At 44.9% G+C, this 13,467-nt stretch overlaps 1 protein-coding gene across 1 annotated transcript in view; it reads left to right on the plus strand.

Moving 5' to 3' along the window:
• ntrk2a (neurotrophic tyrosine kinase, receptor, type 2a) overlaps window positions 1-13,467 on the plus strand; it is a 239,721-nt gene that overhangs the window by 53,820 nt on the left and 172,434 nt on the right. Inside the window, exons 5-6 of the mRNA XM_067983159.1 lie at window positions 1,927-2,084; window positions 13,110-13,246. Of these exons, the coding sequence (XP_067839260.1) occupies window positions 1,927-2,084; window positions 13,110-13,246 (295 nt within the window). The remainder of the gene's footprint in view (window positions 1-1,926; window positions 2,085-13,109; window positions 13,247-13,467) is intronic.

Below are 13,467 nucleotides of genomic sequence, written 5' to 3' on the forward strand. Positions count from 1 at the left end.
ACTCCGCTCTCGCTGTTTTTATCCTCGTTCCGCTCTCGCTGTTTTTATCCTCACTCCGCTCTCGCTGTTTTTATCCTCACTCCCCTCTCGCTGTTTTTATCCTCACTCCACTCTCGCTGTTTTTGTCCTCACTCCGCTCTCGCTGTTTTTATCCTCACTCCACTCTCGCTGTTTTTATCCTCACTCCACTCTCGCTGTTTTTATCCTCACTCCGCTCTCGCTGTTTTTATCCTCACTCCGCTCTCGCTGTTTTTATCCTCACTCCCCTCTCGCTGTTTTTATCCTCACTCCACTCTCGCTGTTTTTGTCCTCACTCCGCTCTCGCTGTTTTTATCCTCACTCCACTCTCGCTGTTTTTATCCTCACTCCACTCTCGCTGTTTTTATCCTCACTCCACTCTCGCTGTTTTTATCCTCACTCCACTCTCGCTGTTTTTATCCTCACTCCACTCTCGCTGTTTTTATCCTCACTCCACTCTCGCTGTTTTTGTCCTCACTCCGCTCTCGCTGTTTTTATCCTCACTCCACTCTCGCTGTTTTTATCCTCACTCCACTCTCGCTGTTTTTATCCTCACTCCACTCTCGCTGTTTTTATCCTCACTCCGCTCTCGCTGTTTATATCCTCACTCCGCTCTCGCTGTTTTTATCCTCACTCCGCTTTCGCTGTTTTTATCCTCACTCCGCTCTCGCTGTTTTTATCCTCACTCCGCTCTCGCTGTTTTTATCCCCGCTCCACTCTCACTGTTTTTATCCTCACTCCACTCTCGCTGTTTTTATCCTCACTCCGCTCTCACTGTTTTTATCCTCACTCCACTCTCGCTGTTTTTATCCTCACTCCACTCTCGCTGTTTTTATCCTCACTCCGCTCTCGCTGTTTTTATCCTCACTCCGCTCTCGCTGTTTTTATCCTCACTCCGCTCTCGCTGTTTTTATCCTCACTCCACTCTCGCTGTTTTTATCCTCACTCCGCTCTCGCTGTTTTTATCCTCACTCCACTCTCGCTGTTTTTATCCTCACTCCGCTCTCGCTGTTTTTATCCTCACTCCACTCTCGCTGTTTTTATCCTCACTCCGCTCTCGCTGTTTTTATCCTCACTCCACTCTCGCTGTTTTTATCCTCACTCCACTCTCGCTGTTTTTATCCTCACTCCACTCTCGCTGTTTGTATCCTCACTCCGCTCTCGCTGTTTTTATCCTCACTCCACTCTCGCTGTTTGTATCCTCACTCCGCTCTCGCTGTTTTTATCCTCACTCCACTCTCGCTGTTTCCCGCCGCTCTGGTGAGCTCTCGCTCTGCACTGTTTTTATCCCCGCTCCGCTCTCGCTGTTTCCCGCCGCTCTGGTGAGCTCTCGCTCTGCACTGTTTTTATCCCCGCTCCGCTCTCGCTGTTTCCCGCCGCTCTGGTGAGCTCTCGCTCTGCGCTGTTTTTATCCTCACTCCACTCTCGCTGTTTCCCGCCGCTCTGGTGAGCTCTCGCTCTCGCTGTTTTTATCCTCGCTCCGCTCTCGCTGTTTTTATCCCCGCTCCGCTCTCGCTGTTTCCCGCCGCTCTGGTGAGCTCTCGCTCTCGCTGTTTTTATCCCCGCTCCACTCTCGCTGTTTCCCGCCGCTCAGTTGAGAAGTAACAAGAGCATAATTTGACCACTTTATTAATGTTGCCCCTAACTGTGCTGTTAAATTTTGTTCCGAACATAATCATTCAGGAAAAACTATAGCAGAGTAATACATCTACCATTTGACTGTTGCTACCTTAGACCTAGGTAAGCTTTCTGGGACACGGCTTGCCAACATGATAGTATCCATTATATTGTTGTGAGTGGTCCTACTTGAAAACTGAGAACACCCTCTCTGAAGCGAAACTAATCACATAAATAATACTGCATTAGTGGGTGATACTAATGTAGATGTGATTTTTTTTTTCCCTCCAGAGTCTTAACAGAAAACCCATTCTTGTGTTCTTGTGGCATTGCGTGGATCCAGTTATGGCAGGAAAACAACCTGGCCACCCTAGAGGTTCAGAATCTGACATGTCGAGGGGAGAATGACTGGAGGATAATGCTGTCATACATGAATATTCCAGACTGTGGTACTGTCATTTTTCAGTTTTCCCATTGATCCACAAAAAACATTATGTATGAAGTTTTCTGCTCAGATGACATTTAAAGGGTCTGATAAATACAGGAAGAGAACAGAAGAGAGGGAGAAGAAGCAGATCTAGGAAGGAGTGGGAATTAATTAAAAACATAATACTGGTAAGGATTTAACAGGCAGAACATAGACCTGAAATATCCAGGGAACTGTTAGATTTTTAGTATCACGCATAGATTTGCTGCCCTGTCTGTCATCTGTGAATGCCACCAGTACTTTGCCCTTATTGATTGCCGAATATTTAATAATTTTATGTTGCAATTGCCATTTATTTTAGTGTCATATTAATGATTTAATAATCTTTTCAATGTTAGTACTCAAAAAACTGATGGCAATGAAGAATAAATGGAGCATTAATTCTGATAAGGACTATTTGGTCTTAAAATATAACTAGGGGTCACTATGAGGAATCACTAAGGCCATTGCTATTGGGTACAGAGCCCTATGTGATTGGGTACGGAGCCCTCTGTGATTGGGTACGGAGCCCTGTGTGATTGGGTACGGAGCCCTATGTGATTGGGTACAGAGCCCTCTGTGATTGGGTACAGAGCCCTGTGTGATTGGGTACGGAGCCCTGTGTGATTGGATACGGAGCCCTGTGTGATTGGGTACGGAGCCCTGTGTGATTGGGTACGGAGCCCTGTGTGATTGGGTACGGAGCCCTGTGTGATTGGGTACGGAGCCCTGTGTGATTGGGTACGGAGCCCTGTGTGATTGGGTACAGAGCCCTCTGTGATTGGGTACGGAGCCCTGTGTGATTGGGTACGGAGCCCTGTGTGATTGGGTACGGAGCCCTATGTGATTGGGTACAGAGCCCTGTGTGATTGGGTACGGAGCCCTATGTGATTGGGTACAGAGCCCTGTGTGATTGGGTACGGAGCCCTCTGTGATTGGGTACGGAGCCCTCTGTGATTGGGTACGGAGCCCTCTGTGATTGGGTACGGAGCCCTCTGTGATTGGGTACGGAGCCCTGTGTGATTGGGTACAGAGCCCTGTGTGATTGGGTACGGAGCCCTGTGTGATTGGGTACAGAGCCCTGTGTGATTGGGTACGGAGCCCTGTGTGATTGGGTACGGAGCCCTATGTGATTGGGTACAGAGCCCTATGTGATTGGGTACAGAGCCCTGTGTGATTGGGTACGGAGCCCTCTGTGATTGGGTACGGAGCCCTGTGTGATTGGGTACGGAGCCCTGTGTGATTGGGTACGGAGCCCTGTGTGATTGGGTACGGAGCCCTGTGTGATTGGGTACGGAGCCCTCTGTGATTGGGTACGGAGCCCTGTGTGATTGGGTACGGAGCCCTCTGTGATTGGGTACGGAGCCCTATGTTATCTGGTGTAGAGCCCTATGTTATCTGGTGTAGAGCCCTATGTTATCTAGTGTAGAGCCCTATGTGATTGGGTACAGAGCCCTATGTTATCTGGTGTAGAGCCCTATGTTATCTGGTGTAGAGCCCTATGTGATTGGGTACAGAGCCCTATGTGATTGGGTACAGAGCCCTATGTGATTGGGTACAGAGCCCTATGTGATTGGGTACAGAGCCCTATGTGATTGGGTACAGAGCCCTGTGTGATTGGGTACGGAGCCCTATGTGATTGGGTACAGAGCCCTGTGTGATTGGGTACAGAGCCCTATGTGATTGGGTACAGAGCCCTATGTGATTGGGTACGGAGCCCTATGTTATCTGGTGTAGAGCCCTATGTGATTGGGTACAGAGCCCTATGTGATTGGGTACAGAGCCCTATGTGATTGGGTACAGAGCCCTATGTGATTGGGTACAGAGCCCTATGTGATTGGGTACAGAGCCCTATGTGATTGGGTACAGAGCCCTGTGTGATTGGGTACGGAGCCCTATGTGATTGGGTACAGAGCCCTATGTGATTGGGTACAGAGCCCTATGTGATTGGGTACAGAGCCCTATGTGATTGGGTACAGAGCCCTATGTGATTGGGTACGGAGCCCTATGTGATTGGGTACAGAGCCCTATGTTATCTGGTGTAGAGCCCTATGTGATTGGGTACGGAGCCCTATGTGATTGGGTACAGAGCCCTATGTTATCTGGTGTAGAGCCCTATGTGATTGGGTACGGAGCCCTATGTTATCTGGTGTAGAGCCCTATGTGATTGGGTACGGAGCCCTATGTTATCTGGTGTAGAGCCCTATGTGATTGGATACGGAGCCCTATGTTATCTGGTGTAGAGCCCTATGTGATTGGGTACGGAGCCCTATGTTATCTGGTGTAGAGCCCTATGTGATTGGGTACGGAGCCCTATGTTATCTGGTGTAGAGCCCTATGTGATTGGGTACGGAGCCCTATGTTATCTGGTGTAGAGCCCTATGAAATCATTAGGATGCTCAGAATGAATTCTGCTGAAGCAAAAAAAATCACTTCATCAGTAGAAACCAGTAGGAATGGTGGTGAACGAACACAACAATATAAATACAGGGCTGAGAGAGAAAGAAATGAAACTAAAAATATATCTATCTTTCTAACTATCTGTAAATGCACATACACAGCATGGGGCCAATTTTGAGTTTTGGGTGGCTGACCAAGGGAACATGACGGCTGGTCTCCTGCACGCAAAGCGAAGAAACAGCACTTTTTTGAGCCGTGGCCTCATCACAATTGGGCCGGTGATCTGTGGGGCGCCAAACAGATGTCTGGTGCAGCTCGCCTGTTGAGGCCTTTGAGGCCTACTAATATCGGGCTGTCCCAGCCGTCAGAAAGGTAAGTGCGGGGTGTTGTGACCATAGGGGCGAGGGTGTTCTGGTAGCGGCCAAGGTTATTCTTGTGCGGTTCGGAGAAGCACTCCTGCTTCTCCTGGCCCCACAAAAATTAATATCAAACTTGCCTTGACTGGACCTCTTCTCTTCTATCGCCCTTGGAAATGGTCAGAGTCTGCATGATGCATGCTCCAGCCATCTCCAATCTAAAATGCATATTGAAATGGGCTTACTGCGTGAAGCAGGCTTTGGGTATCCAGCGGTAGGCCCCTTGCAAAATGGTGCCGGCCACATCATCGGAGTTACCGGGGCATTAAGGTTACCGACCCTATTTTGAGCCTCCTGCTGCCCTGTTATCGGCAGGCGATACAAGTTAAAACCGACCCGTGTGCTGCTGGTGTGCATTGGAAGCTTCTGTTTTCATTGTTATTACCTTTTCAAAGTTTTCCTTGTCTTTGTTTAATTAGCTGATTTGATTGGTGACAAGCTGCAGCTTAATGCCTCCATTCAGGTGTTCAGCAATCCGAGACCCGAAGGTTCAGCTGACATTCTGCTGTGGGACTTTTCTTTAATGGCGTTCTTTAGCCAGACTCTAGAAAGTATACAATGACAGCATGGGGCAAGTCACACTTTGATTTTTTTTCCTCACTTCATGTGGCGAAACACTGATAGTTTTGACGTGTTGGGGTAATTTTCAACGTTTCCAACTGGGTAATAGCCTGGTGGAGCGGATTGTCCACCAACTGTAGAATCCGCCGATTTTCACCCAATTGATTTCAATGGGATGAAAATCGGGCAGGTTCTACAATGGCCTGGGGATCCACTCTGCCAGGTGGCAGAGTTGGAAATTACCCCCGTGCCCCCTGCCCCCCGTAAAGCTTTGCTGAAAGCACTGAGACACAATCAAAGACTAGGTACCAAACATTTGTTTACTGAGATCTTGAACACAATAATGACTCAATTTAAATTTAAAGCAAACTGTCAGCCCCAACTGCCACGAGCACTTGATGCCTTCCTTCGCTTAAACTTTATTAAAGTACTGGTAGTAAATTAATATTGAGGCATTTTTTTTTTATTCGTTCATGGGATGTGGGCATCGCTGGCGAGGCCGGCATTTATTGCCCATCCCTAATTGCCTTTGAGAAGGTGATGGTGAGCTGCCTTCTTGAACTGCTGCAGTCCGTGTGGTGAAGGTTCTCCCACAGTGCTGTTAGGAAGGCAGTTCCAGGATTTTGACCTAGCGACAATGAAGGAACGGCGATATATTTCCAAGTTGGGATGGTGTGTGACTTGGAGGGGGACATGCAGGTGGTGGTGTTCCCATGTGCCTGCTGCTTTTGTCCTTCTAGGTGGCAGAGATCGTGGGTTTGGGAGGTGCTGTCGAAGAAGCCTTGGCGAGTTGCTGCAGTGCATCCTGTGGATGGTACACACTGCAGCCACAGTGCGCCGATGGTGAAGTGAGTGAATGTTTAGGGTGGTGGATGGGGTGCCAATCAAGCGGGCTGCTTTGTCTTGGATGGTGTCGCGCTTCTTGAGTGTTGTTGGAGCTGCACTCATCCAGGCAAGTGAAGAGTATTCCATCACACTCCTGACTTGTGCCTTGTAGATGGTGGAAGGGCTTTGGGAGTCAGGAGGTGAGTCACTCGCCGCAGAATATCCAGCCTCTGTCCTGCTCTTGTAGCCAAAGTATTTATATGGCTGGTCCAGTTAAGTTTCTGGTCAATGGTGACCCCCAGGATGTTGATGGTGGGGGATTCGGCGATGGTAATGCCGATGAATGTCAAGGGGAGGTGGTTAGACTCTCTCTTGTTGGAGATGGTCATTGCCTGGCACTTGTCTGGCGCGAATGTTACTTGCCACTTATCAGCCCAATCCTGGATGTTGTCCAGCTCTTGCTGCATGCAGGCTCGGACGGCTTCATTATTTAAGGGGTTGCGCATGGATCTGAACACTGTGCAATCATCAGCGAACATCCCCATTTCTGACCATATGATGGAGGGAAGATCATTGATGAAGCAGCTGAAGATGGTTGGGCCTAGGACACTGCCCTGAGGAACTCCTGTATCAATGTCCTGGGGCTGAGATGATTGGCCTCCAACAACCATTACCATCTTCCTTTGTGCTAGGTATGACTCCAGCCACTGGAGAGTTTTCCCCCTGATTCCCATTGACTTCAATTTTACAAGGGCTCCTTGGTGCCACACTCGGTCAAATGCTGCCTGGATTTACTGAAAGAACATTGTATAGTTTAGAAATTATCTGCTTATTGATAGAAGCCAAATACTTCGAAATGAATTATTTACAGCATCAAGTCAATTGCAAAATTTAAAATGGACCACTGGACTGGTACAACATTTCAGAGTGGCAGCACATCCCACAGCAGAGTGCTAAGACCTGGCTTCATGCCTACTATACCTCAAACAGAGGGTTCCAGATATCTGCCATGGGGTCAGGGATAGCTGTCATTTGGAGCGCAAGCATTTCTCCACAGGGATTCATAAGAACATAGGAACAGGAGTAGGCCATTTAACCCCTCGAGCCTCTTCTGCCATTCAATTAGATCATGGCTGATCTGTATCTTAACTTCATTTACCCACCTTTTCTCCATATCCCTTGATACTCTTGCCCAACAAAAATAAAAATCAAATTCCATGGATAAAACTAGACCACATCCCACTTGTAGTGAATCCCATACAGTTACATGTAAATTAGTGAATTCCTGTTCCCAGCATGAAACTTTGCTCGTTGGGAGCACATATTTGGAATTCGAACATGGAGGACAGCGGATCCTGCAGAAAACCCCGTGGGCACAATGAGTTCCAAGCCCGAGTTAGTGATGTGCATGTAGGTCCATGCTAGGAGCGTAAAGGAGAGTGAAGTAGTTGAATCCGAAACTAGGGTCCTGAATCTAAATCAAGGAAATTATGAAAGTATGAGGTGCGAGTTGGCTATGATAGATTGGGGAACTTTACTAAAAGGGATGACGGTGGATAGGCAATGGCTAATATTTAAAGAAAGTGTGCAGGAATTACAACAATTATTCATTCCTGTCTGGCGTAAAAATAAAACAGGAAAGGTGGCTCAACCGTGGCTTACAAAATAAATTAGGGATAGTATTACATCCAAAGAGGAGACATATAAAATTGCCAGAAAAAGTGGCAAGCCTGGGGATTGGGAACAGTTTAGAATTCAGCAAAGGAGGACAAAGAGATTAATTAAGAGGGGAAAAATAGAGTATGAGAGTAAACTAGCAGGGAACATAAAAGCTGACTGTAAAAGGTTCTATAAATATGTCAAGAGAAAAAGATTAGTGAAGACAAATGTAGGTCCCTTGAAGTCAGAAATGGGGGAAATTATAATGGGGAACAAAGAAATGGTGGAACAATTAAACACATACTTTGGTTCTGTCTTCACAAAGGAGGACACAAATAACCACCCAGAAATGTTAGGGAACCAAGAGTCTAATGAGAGGGAGGAACTGAAGGAAACCAGTATTAGTAAAAAAAATAGTGCTGGGGAAATTAATGGGGCTAAAGGCTGACAAATCCCAGGGCCTGATGATCTACATCCCAGAGTACTAAAGGAAATGGCCCTGGAAATAATGGATGCATTGGTGATCATCTTCCAAAATTCTATAGACTCTGGAACAGTTCCTACAGTTTGGAGGGTGGCAAATGTAACCCCACTATTTAAAAAAGGAGGGAGAGAAAAAACAGGGAATTACAGACCAGTTAGCCTAACATCAGTAGTGGGGAAAATGCGAGAGTCTATTATAAAAGATGTGATAACAGAACACTTGGAGGGCATTAATGGGATTGGACAAAGTCAGCATGGGTTTATGAAAGGGAAATCATGCTTAACAAATCTACTGGAGTTTTTTGAGGATGTAACTAGTAGAATAGATAGGGGAGAACCAATGGATGTGGTGTATTTGGATTTTCAGAAGGCTTTTGATCAGATCCCACACAAGAGGTTAGTGTGCAAAATTAAAGCACGTGGGATTGGGGGGTATATACTGGCATGGATTGAGATTTGGTTGACAGACAGGAAACAGAGAGTAGGAATAAACAGGTCTTTTTCCGGGTGGCAGGCAGTGACTAGTGGGGTACCGCAGGGATCGGTGCTTGGGCCCCAGCTATTCACAATATATATCAATGATTTGGATGAGGGAATTGAATGTAACATTTCCAAGTTTGCAGACGACACAAAGCTGGGGTGGAATGTGAGCTGTGAGGAGGATGCAAAGAGGCTCCAATGTGATTTAGACAAGTTGGGTGAGTGGGCAAGAACATGGCAGATGCAGTATAATGTGGATAAATGTGAGGTTATCCACTTTGGTTGTAAAAACAGAAGGCAGATTATTATCTGAATGGTAATAGATTGGGAAAAGGGGAGGTGCAACGAGACCTGGGTGTCCTTGTACATCAGTCGCTGAAAGCGAGCATTCAGGTGCAGCAAGCAGTTAGGAAGGCGAATGGTATGTTGGCCTTCATTGCAAGAGGATTTGAGTACAGGAGCAGGGATGTCTTACTGCAGTTATACAGGGCCTTGGTGAGACCACATCTGGAGTATTGTGTGCAGTTTTGTTCTCCTTATCTGAGGAAGGATGCCCTTGCCATGGAGGGAGTGCAACGAAGGTTTACCAGACTGATTCCTGGGATGGGATACCTGCCCCTGTTTCCAGGCACAAGGCCCGGCTCTGTTTCCAAGCACTGATATCTATTTGTTCCCAGAAGTTTCAAAATTAGCTGTATAAAAAGCACAGGAAAATGTAGATGACAAATGAATTTTGGTAAGCAAAAAAAGGTTCACATCTTTAAACTAAAATACTTGTGTCTGTGATACATGTCATGAGTATTGGGTTACAGTTGTGACCATCAAGTTTGTGCGTCAATTTTCTTCTTCCTCATTCATTAAGTTTCTGTTGGGTTGAAATCGTGCTGTTCGATCTTAGTAACAAAGGCATTAATTTTAAATGGGTTAAAACCTTTGTTAAAATAATGGATACAAGAATTTTGTACCAATGCCTTTGTTTCTGACATGGCGCAACTCGATTTCCCCTTTATAATTGGTTATTTTCTATTTTTCTTATTCATCAATTACATTAAAACGAACCTTTCTCACCAATTCTAATTTTCTTACTTATCACATTCCACCCAGAAAAAATTCTCTGAGATACAGCCACCAGGACAGTTCTTCACATGCCCTGCTATGAATCCATAAAAATAAAATGTATCGCATAACAAATAAATAAAAAATCATGAGTTCTCTAATCAACATGGTTCCACCAATTTTCCATCTCCTCCTTCCACCAGCAGCACAAAATACTCTGACAGGCCCCTGAGACCTTATGGACTCTGGATATATGTTCACTCTGGCAAGCGACCAAGTGACATTTGTTCACCTCCCTTCTGACACCGATGCCTGGAGGTACAGGAGCCGCAGGGGCTTTCTGTAGCAGCAAGGTACAATTTTTTAAAAAATCTTGTTTATGAGCAACTTCATGAGGGATCTTTAAGTAAGTTGGAGCCACTGGTGTAGAAACTTGCCCACTGTCAGCACTTGTCAGAAAATCACAGGCATGCAGCCCACAATTCTCTGACATGCACTGCTGGTGAACAAGATTGCTTGTTAGGGGTGTAAGGTTAGAAAATTACCCATAATAACTCATTCATCCAAGTTAAAAATCACTGGACGATCTCTGAAGACTTGTCCTGCTCATAAGTCTGTAAGTGACATTCACTCAATTAAGGTCAGCATCAGCAGGTGGATATTAAAATTCAGGACCCACAAGGCCACAGATTTGAACACTTGTGGTGCTTGATAATATCCCAGTAACCTCAGGACTTTGAGCCTTTGACAGATTGGATTCCCTCCCTCAAGTAATCTTAATGATAAAAGTGTAATGAATCAGACTAACCCCATTCATATTTACCTTGGTGTCAAGCTCTTTTCAGACAGTGATTGGTGCCAGTGATTTTCATGTGACTAACACTGCCACTCATTTTACAGAGAACAGTCAATTACTCATTGAGACCACATATGAGGCTGATTCCTTAATCTTTTGTGACTGGGCGATTAAAACCTTTGAGATGCTTAAATCACAGGACTCTGCTGTAATTATATTTTGGGGTGTCTAATTAAGCTGTGTGTCATAGATGACAAATTAATGGTGTGAATATATGGTTCCTGTATTTGTTTTTTGTCATAGTCTTAGATACTAGAGTTAGGAAGACATATATTGTCACCTAATTCCATATTTAGCAGAGATTTAAAAAAAACTTCAAATACCAGAAAGCTGAAATAAGAAAAGTAAATTCTGGAGATGCGCAGTAGATTGGAAAACAGAAAAAAACTGTTAATGTGTCAAACTTCATTACAATTTAATTTTTAATTATAGTAATTATGATGCTTGCAAAAATATCAACATGTTTCTTCAGGTGGAATCTAGAAGAATTGTAGGACTAATTTCTCTTTTATTGAAAAATAATTAAATGTCCTTTTGTGATTGTTATTTAGCACCTGCTAACAAAATAGCAGGAGTGTGCAATTTTGAAATGAAAAAAGTGCATTTTCATTTAATGCGGTTCAGTGAATGGGGAAAAAAGTGGAAATGCTGATCACAATTTACCTTTATTATGATTCTTCCATACTTCCAAGTAGCTACTGAGATGCTTAAGCAGTCTCAATGATAAAAGTTTTGTCGTGGAATGAGCAATATTTGTTCAAAATAGCTAAGCGGTAAGTTGGAAAAGTGGTAATTATGTAAAATGCTCTATTAATGCCTTTTACATAAAAAAGTGCTTTTCAAACAGTGTAGGAGGAACGCCCCTCCCCCAAACATGATACAGAGGCAACAAGCACGGCAGTATCCATGCCCATTAGCGTGAGCATCTGGTAGGAGGTCTGGAAGAAGTTGCATAACTTAAAAAGAGCATAAAGGTAAGGCAAGAGATATCTTGCAATAAAAACAGAAAATGCTGGAAAAGCTCAGCAAGTCAGGCAGCATCTGTGGAGAAAGAAACAGAGTTAATGTTTCAGCTCGAAGACCTTTCGTCAGAACCGGAAGATGTTAAAGAGTTAAAGTTTTTAAGCAAGTACAGAGCCAGGGAAAGGGGAGAGGGAAAGAACAAAAGGGAAGGTCTGTGATGGGGTAGAGGGCAAGAGAGATTAAATGACAAAGAGGATGATGGTGCAAGGCAAGGAAGTTGGTAATGGAACGAGTTAAGAAACAATAGATGGGTCTAGTGTAGCTGCTAATGGCAACAACAGAACCATTATCAGCACTTGCTGTCCGAAAAAATGGGAGCAGTGGTTATGATCTGAAGTTATTGAAATCAATGTTGAGTCCGGAAGGTTGTAAAGTGCCTAATCGAAAGATGAGGTGCTGTTACTCGAGCTTCTGTTGAGCTTCATTGGAACAGTGTAAGAGGCCGAGGACAGAGAGGTCAGAGTGGGAGTGGAACGGGGAATTAGACAGTTTTCATGTACCTTATTTCTTCTTCACTTATCTGAGAGAGTACGGAAAGAAATAATGGTCCCAAAGTGTGAGGAGCTTGCACTGGTGACCTCCACTCCTGACCCCACCTGAAGATCTGGGATCGGGGGAGCGTTCCTTATTAAAATGTTAGGGTTGGGTGCCAACACCACTATGGATGCATCATAGGGGAGAGAGGTCAGGAAAAGCAGCACTGGGTGGCTGCATGAGGAGCTGTGGTTTGCCCCCTCCCCACACGCAAACAGATCGGTTTAACGCAGGTGTACATAACATCGAGGGCAACGGAGGTAAAAGTGACGGGAATTCTGATAGATGACTTCATTCTGTCAGTCCCACTTCTTTTAGCAACATTCAGACTGAAAGAGTGCAACATTCACTCACTCTGCAGCTGGGTTACTGAACATTTCGTCATTTATACTGGCTATATTTAGCTGCTTGAAAAGTGTTAAAGAATAATTATTACGGCCACATTGTGATTGACTGATTTTCAATCATTTCTGCTAAAAAAATGCTTTTTAATGAAATCTTGCACTGCAACACTGTATGCACCTACCATTTTGCTTTCAAGATGCAAATATCTATGCGAAAAGGCTTTTGACCCCTCTTATGGTAAAAAAAGAGGAAAATGTAGCCCTACGACTGTTTAGTGGTGAACACTTTCCTTGGAAGTCTAAGGCATTTATGTAGATGCAATTGCCTATATGGCATTTCTCACTAGTTTTCTCCTTGCTTTGTTTCACAGAGTTGCCTAAGGCTGTTGTAAATGTAACTAACGTTACTGTGATCGAAGGGGGAGAAGTTGTAATTGAGTGTACTGCCGTAGGACATCCAACTCCCGCTGTGGACTGGAAAGAACACATCCTCTACTCCACTCATCAGGTATGACTGTGATATTCTCAGGTTTCCTGCACCTCTAGCACACCTCATCATTTTGATACATTATGTTATGAGCAAGGAATTAATGGGGAAAAATGTGCTATTTAACAGACAATCATCTGCGCTCTGTTAGAATCTCATTTGGGGTTCTCCATCCACTGTTTCCCTCCCCACCCCCACTCTGATTTTCTCCTTTTTACCACTTTTCTCCTAAAAGTGGGGCC

The sequence above is a fragment of the Heptranchias perlo genome, chromosome 4 (genome assembly GCF_035084215.1).
Source record: "Heptranchias perlo isolate sHepPer1 chromosome 4, sHepPer1.hap1, whole genome shotgun sequence".
NCBI lineage: Eukaryota > Metazoa > Chordata > Chondrichthyes > Hexanchiformes > Hexanchidae > Heptranchias > Heptranchias perlo.